The sequence below is a fragment of the Procambarus clarkii genome, chromosome 89, assembly GCF_040958095.1.
Source record: "Procambarus clarkii isolate CNS0578487 chromosome 89, FALCON_Pclarkii_2.0, whole genome shotgun sequence".
NCBI lineage: Eukaryota > Metazoa > Arthropoda > Malacostraca > Decapoda > Cambaridae > Procambarus > Procambarus clarkii.
Genome location: NC_091238.1, coordinates 18,994,155 through 19,019,138, shown reverse-complemented (window position 1 = coordinate 19,019,138; position 24,984 = coordinate 18,994,155). Strand labels below are relative to the sequence as shown.

Here is a 24,984-nt window from a genome sequence, read left to right as displayed (position 1 = left end):
TTGTTTATTAAGATTTTATTTTGTATTAGATTTTTTCGATAAGATTTTTTCATATTAATAGAAATGTCTATTTGTGATGGAAATCTTATTCACACATTTATGCTTTTTGAATATCTTTTTACAGCTACTTAAATCCTGTTATTTTGAGTCTTATCAAGGCTCGTCAAACAATTGTTGATAGAGTACTGTATTTTTACTGCCAGATGACAGGTTATCTTTGTGTCCTGTTGAAGGTATATATATTTTTAATTTTGCAGAGTTTTGCTGCTATGCTGAGCTTCACTTAAACCATTTATGACATGGTGGTGGTGATTGTAAATCTCTCTTTATTTGACAGCAGTATTTGTCAGTGTTTCAGATACCTCAGTCTTCGAGAACCCTCCTTGAGAGGGCAGTATTACAACATGCAATATTACAATTTTGGCAACAATATGCAGATATTTAATTTTTGTGTTGGTGTGACATACCATAAATTATACATACCATATGATGTGACATTCCATAATGGTAATGTCTTATCATAGAGATAATAACATAGGGTCAAACCCCACACTTATGAGAGTGCAAAAGACTGTGTAGTTCAAATCTTGACATAAAATACAAAAATATAGGGTTTTTATCCTATACTGTAGATTAGTTACTAAATAAATATTAAATTTACATTATGAATCTTTTTAGTTGTTTGTGATTATGAGTCTAAATGTATTTTACCTTCGTTTCCTTTCAGCAATCTTTACCATTGTCTAGCTGAGGGTAGCAGAAAGTGACAGCACCTGTAAGTTGGATCACTGTTTTCTTTTGATCGTCTTGATCAAGCTTGCTGTTTCAGGATGCTTCTGAGCTTGCAGCATGACCAGTGCATTATTATAGTGCACCGCTTCCTGCTTGTCCCTCTTGTGTACTTTGGTGGAATGGAAAAGTTACCTAATGCTTGTAGGCCTCCTCAGACGAGGCTTCTTACCAGTAGTAGTTTTACTGGGTCTCGTGTGCTTGTCTCCTGGACTTTGGCTTCAGCTCATGGCATGCTTATTATAACTTATTGATTTAAGTTAAATATTCAATATGTAATCTCAGTTTGTAGCCTCACAGATTCATACATCTGTGTATGCTATTCAACACCACCACCTAACCATTCTTTGGTTTTTATTAAAATATGACATATTTTTGTGTATATAACTATGTATATACAGCCTCACTGTTTCTATGACATTATGTGTCCATGCTAAAATTGACGATCCTCCATACACCTTTCTATATTATATTTCTTCCTATAAAAATTCTTGGGCACTGGTATCGTTTTTTACCGAGTTCTTTCAGAATTATAATTTAATGCCGCTCAGAATGATACATTTATGGGAGACGCAAATGTATAATTATGCACACACAAATGAAGTTTGTCATGGGTGCATAAAGTATCAATTTGTGAAGTACTTGTTGAGCAAACAGTGTAGAGTAATATGCACTTTAAAGCACTAAAGCAAAAACAGTAATTGCCTATGAGGGAGAAGCCACCAACATGCTAGAAAGCCCCCCTTCAGCTAGAAATTTTCTGCAAAAAATAAAGTGCAGACATTTTAATTTCTAGAATTGTGTAATTGTTTTTTGCTGCATTGCATTTGGATGAATGGAACCTAGTTAAGTTGAATGTAAATAACTTAAAATAAATAAAATAACAAATGAAACTGATTCCCTGATTGCCCCCCCCCTTGCTACTTCCACACGGGTACATGCATTGTGTTCTGCCCACACTTCTAGAGGCACGTTCTGCATCACCACCAAAAAATAAAGTTAATTATACACTTTCTGTATGAAACAGTAAATATTGAGGCTGTGTGGTGGAATGCAACCTGTGTCCTTTAACTCTTCAGGGACACAGGTTTTTAACCTTGATATCTATTGAAAGATTCATCACTTTCTTTTTACCTTATTGTACATATAGAATGGCAGTATAAATGAATAATAACAATCAAACTGGTGAAATTTTCTACAATGCCATAGTGCTTGAAAGAAGGTGAAGGAAAGACCCAATATATGTGTTTATTATATACAAAATTTTTGGATATAATCTATATCCTTTCTGAAGGTACTGCATACAATGCATACTCCCTTGAGAAAAGATGTAAGTTACATCCAAAAATTTGTATCTTAATACACTTAAAACATATATTTGGGTCTTTTATTCACCTTCAATAATACTCGTAACAGTAGTAATAATTGGTGATCTAAATTAAATAATGTTTTGGAACTGCTTGTAACAAGAAGTTGGTGGCCTAAACAGTCACTTGAATTAATAAATCTGGTAAATTTAATTCGAATGATACACAGTGATATTTAAAATAGTGGAAGCTCATTTGTCTACCACAGTACTTTGGCAACTAAAGTTCCTCGGCACAAGTTGATAATACGTATCGGTATAGTGTATTTGGTAATTAAAATATGAAAAATCATCTGTCTAGCAGGTGTTAAAAATCCTTAAATAAGTATAATTAGTATTATTAATATGTTATGCTCAAATATTACTAAACTGTTTGCTTTGATGATCTGAATAAAACTGGTGGAGGGGGGGGGCTGGTGAGCATTAAAATAATTCCAGATGCGAGTGTAGAAGGATAATTAATAATAGTCTAATAATTAATAGATAATTAAAATAATAGTCATTTAAATATGAAAAAGTGATCTGATTTCCTCGTAGAATGGAAGTGGCATGTAAAGGGTTGTTAAAATATGTGGTAACACCAAAGTGCTCTTACTTATCAAAATGGTTATTTTATCATGCCTATCCACTTTAATGAAAGGAGATATGCAGTATCTGAAATAGGAGGAATACAGAAAACATTTCCTGTCCTCACAGATATAGAAAAACAAATTAATGTGACCATTCCTAAATACTCCAACTGTCTGGAATGTGTGAGAATTTGTTTGCAATTTTTTTAGGTTGCTAAAAATGTGCAAATGGAAAAGTCTTGTTTTTTTTTTTTACTGCTTTTACTCCTAGTGATACCATTTTCTTTAGATATTTAATTATTTGTTACTATAAAAATGTTTGCCAGAAGGATTAATTGGACTAAGTCAGGCAGGGGATAGAGAAGGAGCATCTTATTACAGTACTGTATATTAAAGAAAAGGCTAAATTGATTGAAACAGTTTAACAAGATTGGGTGTGAAAGTCAGAGGCTTCATCACTACTAGTGTTTAACACATAAGAAAGCATACATTTCTGATTCTGGAGAGAAAGATACTCCAGAAATGATAGCACCTATGGTCTCAATATTACGTATTGAGATTATACTCTACAGTACTGTGTTAATAAATGTTTTACGAGTAATAAATAACGAAAGAGAGACTCAAAGATGATTTACGAATATTTCTTTGTGGATGACTTTAGTCTTCCAGTACCTTTGTCTGCGTTATACATTTCAAAAATGAAAGCGAGGGCAAATTTGTGGAAGTTCAGTTCAGTAAAATCCTTAAAAAAAAGTGTATAATACTGTATGTACAGTACTTTGGAAATGTAAGTTATCAAGGAAAAAATTTGTCTCAAGGGTACTGGAATATTGAGATTTTTGTATTAAAGTATAGTACAGTGTGTATTGTAATTTCACTTTATCAAAATATGGTAATAATTTATAGGTAGCTAGATAGAAAGTGATGATCTTTCTTTCAACAGTAAAACATATCTTGTGTGTAAATTAGTAAGAATAATTATACAAATTATATTCATGTGGAACAGTTTGAGTCTTCCCCTTTTTCTCGGTGATAGTTTGTGTCTTGTTTGAGTCTCGGTGCACTGCCCTCTGCATGTTAGGACCTTCACACTAAACTGATGCTGTTTTTACTGCACAGCTGCAAGTTTATCGGTACCTTCAGCTCCACTTCCAAACTGTCTTAGTCCACCTCCAGTCCTAGAAGACTCATGGAAGCACTAAATAGCTTTGAATGTAATGAAATGCCCCCTTTTAAGAGTCGTTTCCTCTGTAATTTCTCTTAGCTTATGTCATCAGCACATTAGAGAGAGTCTGAAAAATACTGTCACCCTGTGATGATATTGATCCACCTAGAGTCAAGCTCAACATTGGTATAGACTAGATATAGTCCCTTATATAGACTAGAGTCAACCTCAACAGGGTCTTCTTTCCCCGCTGTTTAATGCAGGCCCATTCCCCTGCCTGTGGGTTTGCTAGATAGTAGATAGGGACAGTGGGAATCTCGTTAATCCATTAATGCGCGTCAGTAATTAGATGACAAGGCATTTGGCTACCTTAAGAGAGTCATAGTTACTCCAAATGATCAAGGACCATTTTAAGGCCACTGTGCCCTGTCAAGAATCACATTGGTATAAAAAATCAACTCGGCAGATTTAAACTGCAAAACACTACTATGACTGCGCGTTGACATCTCTACATGCTGCAGACCCCCATTGAAGGGGGTAAGGGGGTCTCAAATAGGTCCTTGTCCAAGGTATGTAGAGGTATACATTGGAGCCTAGCATATTTAGTATGCCCATAACAGGGCAGGTGCTTAAGGTATGGATATCCACTGTGGGTTTATCCAGAAAGATTGAAAAAGTTTGCTAGTTTTATCTAGTTAGAAAAATCTAACAAGTTTAGCTAGTTAGAAAATCAAGGCTAGTACCGAAAAGTCTAAGACACAAAAATAGGTTATGAGTGCCGAGTATAAGAACTCGCTTTCGGAGATCAGTCACAAGGGATATGATCATTATACAGTATGTACAAAAATTTATGGAGAATAAACAGTTTTTGACAGGTAGTCAAGGACAGTTTAGTTTTAAATATGGGAAAATTGGGGCAAGAGCACAAGGGTGGAAGCTGGAAATGTAAATGAGGGGGAGAGAAGTTAGAAAACGTTCATACTGTGTGGTGGGGGGGGTCAATAAGGAAAATGCTTAAAGAGAAGTGGTCTTGTAATCCTCCTCTATCTACAGCTTCAACAGCAAAATTACCAAATAAAAGACCAAATAATTTGATGCATCAGGCACAAATGGTTTAGAGACGGACCAAAAAACTAGCAGGAGTTAATAGTTTAACACTCGCACTACTGCTCCCCATTCCCTTCTAGTTTGCTTTGCTGGGACATTTTCCTCACTGCCCTGGTGCCACTCACTTCCTCACTGCCCTGGTGCCACTCACTTCCTCACTGCCCTGGTGCCACTCACTTCCTCACTGCCCTGATGCCACTCACTTCCACACTGCCCTGATGCCACTCACTTCCTCACTGCCCTGGTGCCACTCACTTCCTCACTGCCCTGGTGCCACTCACTTCCTCACTGCCCTGATGCCACTCACTTCCTCACTGCCCTGATGCCACTCACTTCCTCACTGCCCTGATGCCACTCACTTCCTCACTGCCCTGATGCCACTCACTTCCTCACTGCCCTGATGCCACTCACTTCCTCACTGCCCTGGTGCCACTCACTTCCACACTGCCCAGATGCCACTCACTGCCCTGATGCCACTCACTTCCTCACTGCCCTGGTGCCACTCACTTCCTCACTGCCCTGATGTCACTTAATGGGGTTGAACTGGGGTTGGATGGCCAGCATGAGGGATCTGGGTGATCCGTTGCGCAGCTTTCCCCTCCCAGGGAGGTTTCAACCTCATCCTGGATCTAGGGTCAAGAATAGACCAAAACGTCATCACTTTATTCTCGTATGTTGGTTGCGTTACTGTGATTTACTCTCTACAAGTTGCAAATTCTTGAGATCATGATGTAAAGATTGCACTTTTGGGGAGTGAAAGGTTAATGGTTCAAGAAGCAAAGAAAACTACATCAAGAATTTGAGTGAGAGCTACTCAGATATGAGAGCAGTATTTAGGGCAAGGGCAAATTGGACTTGTGGGGCTCAGGTTATAGATACAAAATATCTAGTGAACTCAAAGAAAATTATCTACTTTTTGTAGGAATTCCCATAATAAAGTGAATAAAAATAGATTGTTGTAAATTGTGGAAAAAATATAATGTGTGATAACTGCTATGAGGCTTTTTAACTTTAAGACCCATGTTAAGCATATATGGTTATCATGGATGAATATTGTATTAGACCAGTTCTCCAGTTGTGTAATCTTAGCCCTTTCTCTGCAGCCTCATACTTTTTTCTACTGTATATGGAACTTTATTTTTTTATTTTTTTAAATTATTTGTACATTTAGAGTAAGGAAATTATTATAAATGTAAATTATAAGAAATTACATGTTCTTTCCAGTGGCACCATTACCAAAAAGATTAATAAAAATGTTTTGATGAAAACAAATTTGTATGAAGATAAATATTTGAGTATCGTGGTAACCTATTTCTAATAGAAAATATGGTCCAAGTAACTCAGTATCAGGCCATAAATATTTCCAAGATATAAAATATCTTGTACAACCAATAACAATGATCACATTTTTCGGTGGATCTCCTCGGTGGCTACCCGAGCTAGCCATCTGGTTAACTTAGTGAGCCACTGAGGGGCCCTACCAGAAAGAGGCGTTTCATTACATTCAATGCTGGATATTTATTTTGGGGGTGAAGGGGTCCTTCAGCTTTGTCATTACAGTATATATTTGAGAAGAAATGGGTGTTTTTTCTTGTCTGATGAACCTGGCTCCTAACATGAGGCCTCTGCTTCTTTGTGAGGTTGGGATTTTTTGGCTGCTATGACACTGCACTAGGCTCTACTATATTTACTCAAGTCTCGACATTGCTCATTTATTGACTTCTGTTTTTTATTCTGTTATTGTTTTTTTTTTATTTCTCTTTAATTTCAACCTCAGGCTTTCACGCCTTTGTGAAGACATTTCTTAACACTTTCGCGCTTTATATTAGAGATAACTCGTCGCCGTTTTTTCTTACGATTCCGCATAACAGCCTACTTTTCTCGTCCATCGAAAAAATATTTCTATAAATTCCATTTTTTAACCGAAATGGATGGGGATACTTTTGTTTTGTAGAGAATTTATTTGCAAATTTTTTGGTACCAGAATGAATATTATATCACATAAACTTCTATGAGTAAAAAAAAAAATACACAAAGTATGTTTGGGGGTGTGGCGAGCATGTGGCAGTGGGTTCCCTTTAGCCGTTGATATATCCAACACGTGGGAAATATCTGTATGTGTTATGTATATGTCTGTGTAGGGAATTTTACTGCAATCACTGTCATATAAATTATAAAATGTTTCAACAAGTATAAACATGACAAACATCAAACGAACGAAAACAATGCGTTCGTTTCTGCCGCGAACGCATACTGAGCGACGTGGTTCTATATTTGGCGCTTCTCTTACACATGCTTTGTACAAATGTTATACATTTCATCTTATAGAAAATTTTATTGCGAACACATTGGTATAAAAAAGAAATACCTACATAGAAAAGTAGGGTCAGGAAACGTATAAACTTTCCAAGCATGATTTCCCCCCTGTGTTTTCGCCAGTGCGCTCGCGGCTAACTACTCTCCACTTCACACACTCTTGCGGGTGGGCAATTACCTATATTAAACATTCATATGCATATGTCCGTGTAGAGAATTTTATTGCAATTCCAATGATACCAAAATTAGCGATGTAGGACATCTGTAGGCTTCGCAACCATTAAGAGAGTGGAAACATTTTGTTGCTGTTTGGGGCTCTCGGCGAGTGATCTGCATAGTTTTTTATTTGGTGTTGATACTCCTTATGCTTGGGCGGCATTTTATAGGTATGCTCTTATAGACAATTTCATTGCGAACACAGTGATACCAAATTTAAATACGTGCGCCTTCAATTCTTGTCAGGACAGTCAAAAGAGTGTACACTTTTTCGGTCTTACCGCGTAGGCGCGCGAAGTGCCGAAAGCATCTGGGGCATTGTTTTTTTTTGAGCGCCGAGAGCGCGAAAGTGTTAACATTCTAGTTCTCATTTCTTATTGGTTGCAACTACATGGCTAAATGGATATTGCTTCTCTTAGGTATTTGCCAAACAGCAATTTTCTAACTTAGCCTAGTAATATAAAAAAAAGACACTGTACATAAAAATAGTATACATAGATGAAAACTACTTCTGAGCAGGCCACTTAGTTGTGGCAGTAAGCAGCATCCTCCTACTCTCGCCAGGAATGACATCACACCATTCAGCTCAGAAGGTTTATTCATCCATGCTTAAGAAATTAGGGTGCATATCATTGACATAGATTGTTGTTCTGTCTAGTTAGTTCAACAACTCGCATGTTTTCGAATGATATCTTGTTTTTCCTCTGTCGTCCTCCTCACAACTATTTTCTTATGTTGAACTTTACCATTGACTTTCTTGGAACCCATGGCATGATATATATAATAAGAACTTTTATGTTCAGAAACCAAAAAAGCAGAAAAACAACGAAATTCTTCACAAAGAACTCAAGTGCGGTCATCACTAGGCGGGATACACTGGTAAACTGAGCGTGCCTTGCCCTGCGCCCAGCAGAACCACGCACTCGACGACTTATACATGTGTCAACAAACTTCGGCCCCATTCCGTAAGTTTTCTCGTGCTTTGTTTCTCCTCCGTCCTACTCATGCATCGCCTGAGCCATCCTGGTCCTTGGACAGGGTGCTCTCCTATCTCTCTTCTCGTCAGTTCGTGGTGGCCCCTTTGGTTCAAGATTATTTCTCTTAAGGCTCGTTTTCTGCTGGCATTGGCCTCTGGGGGTCGGATGGGGAAGCTTCATGCTCTCCTCCGGCGTAGGGGTTTACCAGCTCTTTTGGCCCTGGTAGTCGGTTTGTTCGGTTGCAGCCATCTTCTACTTTTCTGGTGAAGAACGAGATGGCTGCTTTCGAGAGGGGCCTTTGGGTCATTGATGCTTGGAGCTGCACGGACAGCTGGTGCAATGGTTAGGTGTGACGTTTGCTTGTTTCCTTAAGTTGTAGGGTGAGTTCTGCCTCCCTGTTCGGTTTTTGATCACATTTTCTTACCAAGTGGGGTTTGTTTTGTTATGCCTACCTTTCTGGGTGTCAACCCCAGTCGATGGCAGACACTGAATGCCTCCAACCACATGGGGGTTTCTATAGCCCATTGCTCCCTTTGCCTCTCAGAAGGGGGCCATGTTCTGGTACATGGTCCCCAGTAGGCTGAACTCCAATTGACTGATACCCCATACCAATATAACACACATCAACCTTATAGCTTCAGGGAGCCTCCGGTGCTCATCCAGAAAATGGCATTTCATTACATTCAAAGCTGGTTTTTTACCCTGTAGTAAGATGTTATTCAAGAAACTTGCCGTTTGATTTTGTAAAATAATGCTGGAGACTGATGGGTTCTTTGGACTGTTTCTCAAGAACTTTGAACAAACAAAAAAAAAGCTATGTAAAGAAAATTAATATAATAGACTAGTTTGCAGTATTTGCATTAATTATTATTTTCCTTCATTTGTTTAATTGTATTTCTTACCTGTTCATTATCTATATGTACAGTATTGTATCTTGAACTGGTGTTTGAATGGATCTTAGTTCAACAGATGAATTCAACAAAAGGATTCCATTTTGGCTGTATGGTCATTTTACATTCCTGATACTGTATATGGTTTTGTAGAAAATAATGGAAGACTGCTGGTCGAATGAGTACACACACACACTGGAAAACTTAAAATAAAGCTGCTTTTTAAAAGATATACAGTGCAATATTAGTATACAAATTTCTGCAAAATGCAGAACATGTTTGTACCGAAATAATATAAATATAGTGTTTGATATAAACCAGCAAGCTAGGTCCTACAAAATTTTTGGTTGGTGTGGAAGGGGTATACCTGGAGTATACCATGTCAATGATTCCGTGGATCAATGTCCTTAACCCTTAAAGTGCGCATCACGTCATATGACGTGCTGGACATTGTTCCAGTCAACTGCGCATCACGTCATATGATGTGTTGGAGTACTACGCAAGATTTAAACAGCCCACGGATACACGGGGTTCACCACACCTTCATCAGGGCTCTTGTAAACAGACGCCATTTTAAAAAAAAATCGTGGGCCAAACTCCTGGGTGTTATTGGCCTCAGTATTGAGTGAGCAACCAAGCCTGACGCACGCAGCATGAGCTAACAGCACTGCTGTTCAGCTTGTGACCACAGCATCGCCTAAAAATGCCAAATTATACTTGTTCATGCTATTATGTAGCGATGATATTATTACAGAAGACCCCTGACTGATAAAACTGACCAGGGTTCTGATAATAGCAGGATTGTGGTGATATTTAGCGCTGTGCGCCATGGAAGGAGGAGTAATGCTGTGGGAGGGAGGGTGGTGGCGAAGTCTTTTGACTGTGTGTGGCCACCTTTTATTGACTGCACTCAGCATACCAGCTTAGTGGTTCGCTATGGTGAACACAAATGTAGATACTTATATATAACGTGTGTATAGAGGGTATAAACAGCAAGAGAAGGTTTGGAGCCGCCATTTTGGTGAGGGCGGTGGCGTCGTCTGCACGACACCACCGTGCAGACGACGGTGTTGTTTACTGGTTACCACGATGGTCTTTGGGCACCATACCAGTTTATTTGTACAAGTATGGTGAATAAAACAGGTAGATATTTATATATAATGTGTGTATATAGCGTAATAACACCACACAGTATTGTTGGAGGAGAAATATTAGTGCGTCTGGCCTTGAGGGCGGCCGCCGATCAGCTGACTGTGTGAGTAGCCACATCTTTGTGCCTTTACTCACCATACAAGCTTAGATGTACAGTTATGAACAAAACATGTAGATACTTATATATAACGTCTGTATATAGTGAATTATAGCAAAAACATTACTGTGAGAGGAGAATGTGGGTGAGTCAGATGACTGGAGGGAGGGCGGGAGTGGCTGGCTGGTACACGGCGGTCACTCCTCGTTACTTTTTGACTCATAATAGCTACTTAGTGGTTCGTTATAGTGAACAAAACATGCAGATACCTATATATAACCTGTGCTTATAATGTAATAACCGACAAAGTATTTGTTCACTGATTGATGAACATAATTGAATCAACAATATGCACACCATATTTTTGAGTACAGCGATGATTCACTCATTTTATTATAAATATATCAAACTACACACTATTGAATAATATTACAGCAAAAAAAGTATGAAAAATCAATCAGAGACATTGAAATAATTCGGTAATTATCTCTTTGTGGCAACTCCGGCCTGACAGCTTGCGAGCAACAGACCGCCTGGGACGCACGCTGAGTCAGCGCCTATAATTTGCCAGACTTCCCCGCCCTATAGCGGGCAATATATGCCACTTACGATTTTTTTATTATTTTTCCCTTGATCAGTGAACACAAATTAACAGGTTAGAAAGAAAAAATATTTTGTTTTTTTTTCAAAATGACATGCGCCTGTGGGGATGACAGGATATTAAACCCCGAGCATGTTAAGGGTTAAGGCCCGATCTCTGACCAGGCCTCCTAGTTGGTATTCTGGTCAGCTTGGCTGTTCAGTGCTGCTGCTTGCGGCTTAATGTAGGAGTTACAGCCTGGTTGATCAGGTATCCTTTGAATGTGTTTATTAAGTTTTTTTTTGAACGCTGCCTGAGGTTGGCAATTTATACTCCATGTGTGTTGAAGAAGAGTGCTGAAAAGTCTTGGGCTGTTGATCGAGTTCTCTCTTAGCATGCCTATTGACCTCTGGTTTTCAACGGGGCTATTTTACGTATCTTGCGCTTCTGGTTTCATATGGTGTTATTTCTGTATGCATATTTTGAACCAGTCCTAGTATTTTCCAAGTTTAAATCATTATGTATTTCTACTGCCTGCATTCTATGGAATACAGATTTAACATTTTTAAACAGTCCCAATAATTTAGATATGTGTTTGAGTGGATTCTAGCAGTAAAAGACCTTTGCACACTCTCCAGATCAGCAGTTTATTCAGATCTGAATGAGGCTGTTACTATGCAACAATATTTCACCCTAGAGAGCACTAGCATTTTAAAAAGTATCATTACTGATGTGGCATTTCTTGTTTGAAAGGTTCTTGTTATACAACCTGTTAATTTTTCTAGCAGTTGTAACAGCCACATTATTGTGTCCATTAAAAGTAATGTCTTCTGACAAGATTACTCCTAAATCTTGTACATTGCTTTTCTTTCAATAATGGGATTTGACTGCATTTTGTATGTGGGTTCTGTTTTGATATTTTTTGTTTTTTCCATAATGCAGTAACTGGAACTTATCCTCATTAAACATCATGTTATTTTCTGAGGCCCATTGAAAGACTTGATTAAAATCAGATTTGAGGTTTGCTGTTTATCTCTGTATTGTCCACTCATGGAAATCCTAACATCATCTGGTATGAATTTGTCTAATTGAACAGGACTTCACTGTGCTTTCTTTGTTGTCTGTCATAGAGTGCTGTATTTTATTAGTTTTTGTTATACAAAGAGAATGTCACAATAATGTGGCTGAAGCAAGTAACCCATATTTCACAATATGAAATAAAAGTTCATTTTGGTCAATCCAGGACCCTTATCAAGTTTCATTTCATTTTGTTTGTTTTTTGTTATTCTTCATATTGTTTCCCACTGTTTACTTTGAGAAAATCAGTAGGAGCCATGAGGAGGATTCGAACCCGCACACTGGGTTGTGAATCAAAACAAACAAACCCTAGACCACTACCCCACAACATGGTGTTTAAACAAACATCCTAAACCACTTCCCCACAACATGGTCAAGAGTATGTGTTTGGGAGTACCAAGTGTGCGGGGAATCGAATCCTCCTTGTGGCTCCTACTGATTTTCTCATTGATACTTGCTGTACATCACGTTAGTGTGATTTCATTGTGTTGTTTACTTTTGTATATCTCGGCTGTATGATGAGTTGTGCTGCATGATCGGATTCTACATTTTTTTTAAATTTATAAATCGTATTTAATTTTACCCAATTAAGTTAAATTTTAAATGGTCAAGACATTTGGAATCACTAGGAAACACTATTATTTTATTTCTGATAATACTGCAAACTTTGTATAAACATTCATAATAATCCTAAATAGAAAAGTTTGGAGTTTCATAATTATTTCACTTGTGTTGGGTCTGGTCTCTTCTCTTTTCCATTTCTCTCTTATGTTGCTTCTAAACTTCACTTACTAAATTAAATTGAATTCCAAAGGCTATTTTAAAGCAGTTATGACTTGATAAGGGTCCAGAATGGACCTAAACATCATCACTTTCATTTAATTTCATATATGTGGGTCAGGTGATATATTTACGGCTGTTTTAATTTATTGTTTTGCTTTATTGCATCACTTACAGATTATAATTTATCATCTTTTGTTGTAAATTTAATTTTACCAGAATACTTCATACTTTTCAATCAAGTTTTTACATTTTTTTTTACATTGTGTGATTCTTAGAGAATTCTTCAGAGGTGCATCCCCATTTCACACCAGGATCTCACTACAGTATATTTATTATTTTCTTTACTTATTATGTTATTTGTGTATGTTTATTTAAAATAATCATAACAAAATGTCTTTATAATTATATATATCGCATTGTACATTTAGAGCACTTCAGTCATTTCAGCTTACAGTATGTTGCATAATGATTTGCTAATTCTACACTGGAAACAGATTGCCGCTCTTTCACATCTAGTGTTTTTGGAGACATGAAACCTTGCCATGTTTCTGCAGCGTGAGCAGTTTGTTAGCATGATATTTCTTTCCTTTGAAAAGCATGAGAGGAGCCTAGCACTGACTGCTGAAATTCTCACCAGTCATTTCAGGTACTCATCATCTGTCATTTCAGGTACTCATCATCTGTCATTTCAGTTTCTCATCATCATGTCATTTCAGGTACTGCAGCTGTCTGTTATTCACTTCATTTTATATGTTTGAAACTTAATAATGCATTTTAATGTTTGTTAATTTCATAAATTTACTGTGTTCGTGGATATGGCTTTAGTACCTGTTGGTGCAGCCATTCCTGTATAGTGCGGGGAACAGCAGCACCGGTGACAGTGGTGTCACACACAGTGGATGTGATGGTGGTGGTGGTGAACTCAATATGATCAGAGCATTTTATCAAATGTTCTTCACACAATTGGCATCTGAACACTTTGTCACCTCACAGCACCACCAACATTTTATGAGCCAGAAGTCGTCTGTCACAACCTCCCCAACTTGTACACACTCATTTCCTTCCCAAGTACATCATCATCAGCCAAACTTGAATTGTGATTCAGCCTCGCCACTACAGACATTTAATGTGTCCCAGGTATCTGGTTATCCCCAGCAGCAGCATCAACATGTGCCACCACATTTTCTGAGTGAACCATTTCAAGGTGTAAATCAACATAATACAATAACTCCACAGCACCAAATTCATCATTATAACCCAAACTTCCAGCAACAGTCAGAATACCACCAGTACTTCCAAAGCCCTTTGTTATTTCAGCCTTACAACCCAGAACTAATGCATTGCCAGCAGTCACATACAGTGACTTCAAAACCACCGGGTCCCATCCATTTAACACCACCATCGACACAGATACATTCTGCTCAAATAGATACATCTTCCACCCCTTTACAGGATCAGAATAGCCTCAGTCCCCATCTCAACCATTCTCAGTTGAATTCTTCCTCCCATTCTACTGTCCAGACTCATGACCACCTGCCAAATAAGCTTCAGTCTAGCTCTTCTTCTAATCATGATAGTTGCTCTCCAAACTTTTTTCAGTATCAGTACATTTCTAACTACCTTAATCGTTCAACGCCTTCTCCTCCTGCTTCTCAATGTTCCAGCCATTCTCAGTATTCGGATCAAACACATTCACCCAACCAGTCTAAATGTCTTGCTTCTCCTACTCACTATGCGATGGTCCCACCACCTCGTCAGTCAAGCCCCTCATCTTGCCACCGACTTCGTAGTCATCTTCACAGTCATTCCCCTTATACTTTTCCTCACATGGACACTAAAAGACAGCCTCACCACCACCATCACCAGCAAGGCCTCTGTGGTAACACCAACAGCCGAATGTCATTCACAAGGCCGGCAGTGAAACCTCCCCCTCTGGTGCTAGCAAGACAGGTCTGTAAAAATAATCAGTGGTGTGATGTAGCTCAATTGGTAGCAACTGGGAAGGATAGTCAACCATTTTGTTGGTACAGTAATTGTTATATTTAACCAATTTGTTGTAGTATGGTTCAGTAGATTATTTTAGTTGACAGAATAGTGGCATAAGCATGTATAGAAATACCCATTATCTGTTGAGTATGACTTTGCTGCTGGGTTCTTGTACTCAATGGATTTTATATTTCTGGAGGTTACTGGTATTTTTTAATTTGGAGCCTCCAAGTTAATTTGATTTCTTTACATCTTTTTCTGAAACATTTATTTTACATTATGTTTATTACAACAGTCTACTGTGGTAGTGCGTGGCAGAATTTAACACTTCACTACTTGGGGTAAAACTTTATAGCCATACAGTATTTCTGCTTAGGTAGTTATCTCTTACTTTTGCACTTTGATGAGAATTGTTAATACAAGAGAACCATGAACATCATAATTTTCACAAATTTTAATAGAAAGTTAAAAAGTTTTACCTGTTTGGAGAAATTCAAGTGTACTATACATACTACACTCATTGCCATCTTATTTATCTTGGTGGCTTGTGATTATATTTTGTTTATAAAATGTTGTATTCAATTACTTGTAGGCAGTCACCAATGTAGGCTGGCCCCAGGTCAGGCTACAATAGAAAAACCATTAAAATCGTCCACATGCAATTTAATGTACACGATTTAATCTGCAGGTACTCAAGACCAATTTTAAACCAAAATTAAATTTAAAAGCCTCTAAATAGCTTTTCTAATGAAAATTACAAATGCCTACAATACATGACTTGGTGCACAAATTATATATGACTGCAAATAACTGCTTGAGAAAATACTAGTCATGGGTGCCTATCCCAGGTCCTTGGATGAGGATCACAGGTTCTTGGGAAAGTACGCCTTGCACATGGAAGAATACCTTTTGCACTTTGCAACGTACTCCATATTCTTGGAAGAGTTTCACTTGTTTTTGAGTGAGTGTCCCCAGGCCAGTAGTAGTGTACCTAGTATTCTTGGTGAAGTACTCAGGCACAATACATGGGAAAATATCCTTGGGATGTGGGTGAGTACCCCATGCTACTGGCTGTCACTGAGCTATGGGTTTAGCATTGATGCACTTTCCTGGCCTTAGAGGCATTGGTCTTTTGCAATGTGGCATGCAACTCTTGCTGTTCAGGCTTTGGGGATGGGGTGACACGGCTTGTTGCATATCCCTCTCCACTAGGCTCGGCTGTCCATCCGCTCTTTGTCTGTGCTTTGGTGATGCCTTGCCTCTTTTGAGGAGCCCCTTCTGGTCTCTCCTGTTGTGACATTTGACATCAGATGCTGCTGCATCTCTTCTGGTATCTTGCGCTCCTGCCATTTCAGAAGTTCCCATTGTAAATACTGTTGTCATTTTGTTCTGGTGGATGATCTTTTGTTTTTGCCCCCTAGGGTCTGGCTGAGAATGAGCTCAGGCCTTTTTTTTTTTTCTTGCATGACGGTCTTGGGTGGTGCTACAGTACTTGCATTCGTGAGGACCTTTTAGCTTTCTGTTTCATTGGTCTTGTTTCTAATTTTAGGTCCATTTAAGCCCTTTTGGCTGTTTGTCCATTATGTCTTCCTGTATTGTTGTTTTTGTCTATGATGAATTTATAGGATTTGTCTTACACGCTGATCCTGCCCTGATTCCCTGCTGGTTCTCTTTGGTATTGCCAGTACTTTTCCCAGAATCTTCTCTTTTTTGCAGTGCTTTTTGCTGCCAATGCTGCACAAGCACTTTCTGGTGCATCATTGTTCTTTTCTGTGGTGTTTTGTGGTTGATTCTTTTGTCTGGGGGATGGATATTTCAGTGTTTTCTTGACATTATTTCAATATGTTCAGATGTCAATTTTTCCTGACATCTCCTGACATTTTCCTGCAGTATAACCATCAGCATCCTTCAGCTTGTCTGAAGTTGTCTTCTGGGCTGGTAGTGTCTCCAGCAGTTCTGGTGATCCATCCTGCTTGATTTTTGCGTGAAGTCTGCTTCCTCAATTTTCTTGGGTATTTCTGCCAGCATTTATTTTCTAGGTTTTGATCTTATCTCACTGACCTCTCCTTGGTGCAGACACCCAGCTGGTTCTTAGGACCTTAAGAGGTTTTTGTTTACCTGCATTCTATGTTGGCATTATTTACCACACTTTGAGATAGGGCAAAGTGCCTGCTGCTCTGTGTGGTTTTTTCTCATTGGCTGCACTGTTCTCCCTGTGCTCCGGTTTTGTGGAAAGTCATCATTTTTCAGGTGTTCTCCACATTTATCTTACTCAGACTTCTTGGCCCAGGGTATTTGGTGGGAAGCCTGTTACCTGCTCCTGCTTCCCTGCCTCATCCATCCAATGGGCCACCTGTCTCCTGGTTGGGTTCTCTTCAGACAGGGATGTCTCCTCCTCCTTCTGGCTCTACTCTACAGCCTGGGTAAGTACCACTTTTCATTTTATATTTTATTATCATCCTTGGTGTTTACCATGGAACCATGGAAGTCTTGCCTAAGGAAACAGCTGAAAGAGTTTTACTCAGAAATAAAGCTTTGAACTTAAATGAAAGCTCCTTTCTGAGCAGGTCAGTTGGTTGATATTTTTTCTCCTGCTTTGACCGCCAGGCTAAATGTGAGGACAGCAGGTCACTGTGCCTCTGTAGACATGTACTGACTCTGTAGACAGTGCTGACAGCATGGGGTGGAAGCAGTGTAACCAATTAGCAATCAGCAAAGTGATACTTAATGTTCTTCTTGAGGCTGAGTCAACTATACAACCATCCCAGCCTTACAAGATATGTCCAACCAATCACCCATATCCATTCCTACTCTCATTCTGCTACCACTAGCTTCACCACATCTCGTAGTGAAGCGAGATGTCTAGCGACAACAAAATAACATTGACACGCGATCAGCAACAAACAATTCCACAACCACAGCTGCCCAACATGACTCCTCAATGCGCTGAATAGCTATATCAGAATTTCCACATCTAACCTTTCACACACAGACCATGTTGAATCTCTTTCACTGGGACATTCCCCACTGATCAGTACATGTACACAGATTTAGACGATGTGACGAATGTGGGGATTTCCAGTAGGTACAGGAGCTTTAGCTCAGATCATTGCAATAACAAACAAAACAGAAATAACACTTAACAAATTTATATTTTTATTTCCAGGGTAGTAAATTATATTTTCTGATTGCTTATGCCTCCAAAGTATAGAAAATGCCTATTAGTCCCCCTCAAATTTTGCTTTGATCTTTGCTTAAGACAGCTTAGGGAAGATGCCTTGAAGGTACCAGAAGGCTGCAGACTTGAGAATGTCACAACTCTATATAAAGAGTCTGTAGCCTTTAAGTATCTTAAAGATGTCTTCCCTTATCTGTCTTAGGCAAAAGTCAATGTAGATTTTAAGGGGACTAATAACCATTTTCTGTTCTTTGGAAGCATAATAAATCAGAAAATAACACTACCCAGGATGAAAAATGGTTACATTATGTAATAGGGGATGTAGTCTTTCCAATGGGCTCTCAGGTGATCAGGAAATAAAGAAACAATACTGGAGTTTTGCAGAAATTCCCATGGCAGAGATAGCATATCCACAAGGCTAGATTTTGCAAATATTAAATAGAGGACAAGATGCTAATGGTAAGTAGTCAGATATAATGCAGCAGATGACTAGTGGCCAAAGGAAGAATATGGCGAGAACAGCAGAAACAGTACTGTAAAGGCCATCGAGACCTTCACTGTACACTGTAAAGTGACAAGTGGAATGAGAGCAAACTTCATAGTGCCTTTAATCATAGGGAAGGTTACTGAACACTGAATGATTCCTATGGTAGGGATGACACACGGAGCTCAGCAAAATTGGTGGACTCTACTGATAGATTCTTCCTAAAGTAGCACATACTGCAGCTAAAGAGGGAAAAGGCAGACTTGAGATGTATATGGAACACCCTGTCATCCAAAATGCAACATAAAGCCACTATTGTTCAAACATACAAAAATAAACTGTTGCACCAGTGTAACACGGGTTCGTGTTCCTCTCTCTTTACTTCCTTCTTTCTACTCCCTCTACCCGTATTCTTACTTTTATTTCTAAACCAAGGGACTCCAAAACTTTTACCAAAGCCAACTCCACGCCACGTGGTCCTAAGACGATTGACCGACTTAGGATTCTACACCCAGTATGACGTGACCTAAGCTCTGAACAAAACCCTAGAGTCACCTCTGCTGCCACCACCAGACCAGTAATACAAGAGCAATGATCGAGGTCTGGATCGATCACGCTAATTAATCAACCTTGGGGCTTGATCCCCACTATAAACGATGACCTTGAGTGTGGAATAAATTACACGGTAATGATAATTCCGATTCGATGTTAGAATCGGCGCCCAATGCAACTCTGCCTCGTGTGGACCACGTGACCAGGACAAGTATACACATAAAACACATGGAAACAATAAAATGCAAATTAATAACAAATTTAATTTATTAAAAGAAAACTAAAACAAAATCTAAATATGTTCACTCCCTATCACTTTAACACTCCCTACTTGACCTGAGTGGCAAATGAGACTATTTCTATACTTAACAATAGCAACTATACCTTGGGCGACCACAGCTCTAGGTGTTGGGGCTGTTCTTGGGGAGAGGTAAGATGTTGACCTCTTATCCCAGCTGCTTCCGTGACCACACTGATCTCTTCCTTGTCTGGTCTCCCCCAGACAGAACATTGTATCCTTCCGCCTAGTCAAAGTTCTACCCAGTTACTAGCAAGGTTTAAGTTATAACAATTAAACTCTGTTGTACTTAATTGATCCAGACTGGTTGAATTATTTTACTGAATTAGATTACACAAACATCTAACGGCAAAGCTGTTCCCGATCACAAAAATGGTTATTAAAACTTTGAGAAATATTAGACATGTCAACCCTGCTGACCTATGACCGCCGGTCACTCCGCCTCAAAAGTTAGATCTGATTCGTGACGTCACTGATGGTGACTTAAACTCAATAATTAGAATACTCTTGATATTGTATCCAGTACTATTATACAATACAATTTTAATGCAAAATGAATAAAGGCTAATTTTCTCTAAATTGCTGAATACTATAGGATGGTTCATTATACGCAGCTATGAACAAAGCGTTGGTTATTTCCACCGCGAATTCCCCTGGGGGTCAGGTCACCATGCGGCTCAGCTTCCCATTCTCTTTTGTCGATAAACCACTCTGGATAATTCTTACAACAGCCTAGTTTGTTACACCAGAAACGTTCACATTTTGTACTATTAATTTTGCAGTGGACACGAGAAAGAAGGCAAGAACAGGTTCTGTAATTCCACTTTTTAGCATCCCATGTGGAGTATTCCAGTATCTTCTTGAGGTTATCTTGAGATGATTTTAGGGCTTTAGTGTCCCCGCGGCCCGGTCCTCGACCAGGCCTCCACCCCCAGGACGCAGCCCGTGACAGCTGACTAACACCCAGGTACCTATTTTACTGCTAGGTAACAGGGGCATAGGGTGAAAGAAACTCTGCCCATTGTTTCTCGCCGGCGCCTGGGATCAAACCCAGGACCACAGGATCACAAGTCCAGCGTGCTGTCCACTCGGCCAACCGGCTCCCTAGGACTCCAGTAGGACAAAATGTAAAAATATTTGCTTATAACAGTTCAATTTTGTACATATTATCAGTAGTTGTTATACATGATATAATTTTTTGGAGTATAGGTTGATATTGAGAAGATAATATATGGGCACCACTATTAAATACTATTAAAAACCACTACTGTATATACCATTATTAAAAATGTGTTATTTAAAGCTCAGAAACATAATTTTTGAAATAAATCATTAAGATTTAATGATAATGGCAGGAAACTGTCCCTCTTCTGTGTTTTTAAGGCTGTACCGTCTCAGTCCCTCATAATCATCTTAATGAAAATCACTTCCTAAGCTCCTAGTCACTCCCAATCATCCTTATACTCTATAAGGATGATTCATTAGTATGTGGGAAAGCTCTTTTATGTCAAGTTTGAAAATGTGCAGATGAATTTTGACATAATGGGGATTTAGCATGACTTTACACATTATCGGATGATCCATGGGTTTGCTATGTTCTTGGCAATGTGTCTAGATTCCACACACACTATATTTATTGTGTTATGCACCAGTATAGCCAAGCCTTATGAAACTGTATGAAGACTTCAAGACCAATCCTAACCTAACATGAGCCAGGACTAGAATCTGGCTCTCATTATGAGGTAAGGGGAGCCTGAGGATCAAAAATACCATATGAGTAGTACTAACAAACCAGCCCAGCTAAATTAAGAAATGGTATCTCTGATGTAATCTAGACGAATTAATTATCACTGGCACAGGGACACTATTCTTACTAAAAATATTTAGTAGTCTATTAAGACTGCTCAATAGCTCGGTCGATAGAGCTTCGGCCCCACACGCTTGGGGTCCACGGTTCGAGTCTCCTAGAGCCCAGGTGAATGGAATGGAATGGACTATATTTGCCGTTTCCAGGCACCACCAGATGGCACCTAAAGTCATCTGTTGGCAACAGAAATTATCCATGTGACCCAATCTTTGCGGGTCTCCTCCGCCAAATTATCAGTGGCAAAGAATGATACACCCAAACTACAGATGATTCTGAATCTTTCTTGGCATAGTTTCCACATGACCTGCCCAAGATGACTACTTTTTCCTTGGTTTGCCAGGGGATTACAACCCAGTCTTGGCTCATTAACCTGAGCCTATTGACATGTTCCTATCCATCTCAGGTTCAGGGACTGGTTCTTCAGAAGCTCTAGCTCTTCTTAGTGATTCAGGTCATGACCTGAATTTTGTAACTGTTAGTTGATTTGTGCTCCAAGTCACCTGTCTTGCCTGCTAGCCAAAGATTTAGTGCTGCAAGTGATGGACTGGTGCAGTTTCATTTTAAATCTCTGGGTGTCCCACCTCTTGCTTAGGCAATGCCATAATTGGCTGAGGTTGGTTTGGGGTACCAGATTAGTCTCTTCTTTCTAGAGAGCACTTTGTGATTTATCAGCATTTGGTCATTGGAAGGTGCTGTACTGTTTTCTCCAGTAATCTGTGTTTTGCTGGATTAGGAGTTATGTAATGCATATATGTCCCATTGGGCCTCAGAGTTTCCCTGCTTAGGCATTTTCTTCTTCAATCTTTTGGGGATTTAGTTCCATCATAGCTTCCAGCCTCATCATTCGATCTGTTCATGGATGCATCCAGCCTGGGTTGAGACTTATAATCAAGTCTTCATGCTGTACATGAATTTTTGTCTTGATTTAAGGTTAAATCAGTGTGTGTGAGTTGTTGGCTGCTTGAATTGCACAACTCTCCAGTATGGCTTGGCGATTGGATTGTGCTCAGATGGTTCTGCATTAGTCCATTGCTTGAACTGTTAGAGATTGGACTTGCTTGCTTTCAATATGGCAGTAGATTCTAGCTGTAGCTTTTCCTCTGGATTCTTGTGGTTTATTTCTTCGTGCGGTCCACACTCGTCGGTTGTTGTATGTACTCATTGATTGTCTCTGCTGCTCTTGTCCTATTTTGATGGAATGGAAGGTGGATTTGGCTTCCTTTTCATGTATATATACGAGACATTTGGTCATCGTTAGGTGGAACAGTTTGCTTCCAGAGAAAAAACATTACCTCCAGGTTTACATAGTCCCATTCCTTTACCATGAGATTTTGGTATTGGATTCTTTACATCTCTACTGAAACAGGTAGGATTTGATCCATTTCCACCAGTCTGGATGCTGCTTCCTGTCCTGTCCAAATTGGAGAGCTTTTAATGTGTCATCATTTTGTTGTCTTCCATGTTATCTTCAGGTCTCACATGCTTGTCATGCCCTGCCCCAAGGCTTGCCTCTTCCAGTTGATTTGACTGATGGCTAAGGATCCAAAACTTTTCACTACTCTCTAAATATTAAAGGGACATAACTAGCTGATCTCCTTTGGTCTTCAAAAGGGGACTTGATTGGCACCTCCAAAGGATACCAGATCAACTGGCTTGTAATTCATATGTCAGACAGCAAGCAGCAGCATCTAACAGCCTGATTGACCAGACCAACAACCACTGATGTTGCAGCTGCAGGAACAATGATTTTTGGAAATATATCAAGATAGTGTCAGGTAAATCCTATGCCTGTTGCCTAAGGAAGCATACCTCGATCATCCTCCGTGCCTATTGCCTCCTGTTTGGCTATTTCTGTAGCAGAGATTTGGGCCCGAGGGTCCTGAAGGTCGAACGGGACCTTTGCATCTAATTTTCTGCCAGTTATGTCATGTCTCCACCACTGGTATGTTGCCCCGAGTCCTGTCTGTCTTCTGCAGTCTACTTTGGTAAGTTTTCCTTTAATTTTGCATGCACGAGCCATTACTTTGCATCGGAAGGTGGCTCAGGGAAGCTACAAAAAGAGGTCTTGCTCAGAAATAAAAAGCCGAGTTGAATGAAATGCTCTTTTCTGAGCTGCGCCTCGGTAGCTCCTCCCTTCCTCAATTTTAGTTTACACAAATTCATTTGGGTAGCTCAAGTGAGGGTAGCCACCTCTCCCACGTGAGCAATTCTAGTTGGTGCTGCTGCTGTCTAGTGGCAATCAGTGTAGTGGTAGTTGTATGTTATGCTATTTCAAAATGAGTTGACTATAATAGAAATCCTAATGCGATAATTTTCAGGGGTATTGAGAGGTATGATTCGTTCTTTGGTGTCATTGTAAATGGTTATTCTTGTTGGAGGACTGAGATACATTCTCCACTATGTTCCTCACCCCTGGACTACAGAACAAGAAAATTTGCTAAGTTACTTGTTTGGTAGGCTCCAAGATGGTAGGCTCCATCAATGCTTTGCATACGATGGTCATTGTGATAAGTCTTGTGCCATGGCTCACGAGAGCTACTGAGCCACCACTTAGAAATGAACATTTCATTCTACTCAATGCTCTGTTTACTGAATGTTTGAGTCTTAAGTTTCTCTAATGCATCTGGTTCTTTACTTTGCTTTATTGACATCATCTTGGGGTGCACATTACGACTGTGCCACATAATGTAATTGTAATTATATCGTATTTATATTGTATATGTTTGTGTAAATGTAGCTATGAATTGTAGAGGTGTAATTAATAACAATTACTGTTGTTCTTCAGTCTCTATTATGGTTCAGTCTTTGCATGCTTGGTATACATTTTGTATTTAAAGAACTGATGGAAACTTTGTTATTACAATTATTAATGTATGGGTTTGTGGGGCTGAGAAGCTCCTTAAAAAGCAGGTTTGGTATTTGTTGTTTAATTAGAGAGAAACTGTATTTCCTGCACATAACTGACTACTAACAACACCCAGAAACCATCACTTATATAGAGCGTGCTACTCTCTATATCAGGAACAGGTGTTTGGAAATAATTGGATATAAACAGTGCAACATGTTGAATATACTTTATGGTTTTTGTAAGAACATTAATTATCAGTGACCTGGGCAATTATGAGAACTGTGCTTTTGCATTTGTTATTCATTGTAAATGACTGCTGATCTAATAAGATTTACAGGAATTGCTTGATAATTATTTTATGTTATTCCGTAACAGAGGTTATCAAGCAATGAACTTCCTGATGTCCTCACACCCGAGCCGCCCACATTGGCTGCTATGCCACGCAACCTCATCGTTCGCTTAAAGTAGGCGAGCCAATGAACGAAAAGTATAGATTGATGTGGACAAGAAGTGCAAATTTCCAGCACCACAACAGTTTGGTAACTTTTAAGATTTTTGGCTGTTATATATACAGTGAATGACACTTTTTTTAATGATATACAGGAATAAAAAAAAAAATATAAAAAGAAAAAAATGGTAGGGAAAGCAAATGAAAAAGATACACAATTGTGAGTACATTAACAAAAA

The 24,984-nt window shown here is 39.0% G+C and overlaps 1 protein-coding gene across 7 annotated transcripts in view; it reads left to right on the top strand.

Annotated features, from left to right (window-relative positions):
* hrg (poly(A) polymerase hiiragi) overlaps window positions 1-24,984 on the top strand; it is a 33,594-nt gene extending 8,610 nt beyond the window's left edge. For 3 of the 7 annotated variants that reach the window (XM_069318150.1, XM_069318148.1, XM_069318149.1), the window contains exons 11-12: window positions 13,910-15,034; window positions 24,673-24,984. In XM_069318150.1, the coding sequence (XP_069174251.1) occupies window positions 13,910-15,034; window positions 24,673-24,765 (1,218 nt within the window). In that variant the 3' untranslated portion in view covers window positions 24,766-24,984. Of the gene's footprint in view, window positions 1-727; window positions 776-13,909; window positions 15,035-17,360; window positions 17,494-24,672 lie in introns of all 7 variants that reach the window. The other 4 variants (XM_069318153.1, XM_069318152.1, XM_069318151.1 and 1 more) reach the window with 2 other exon arrangements.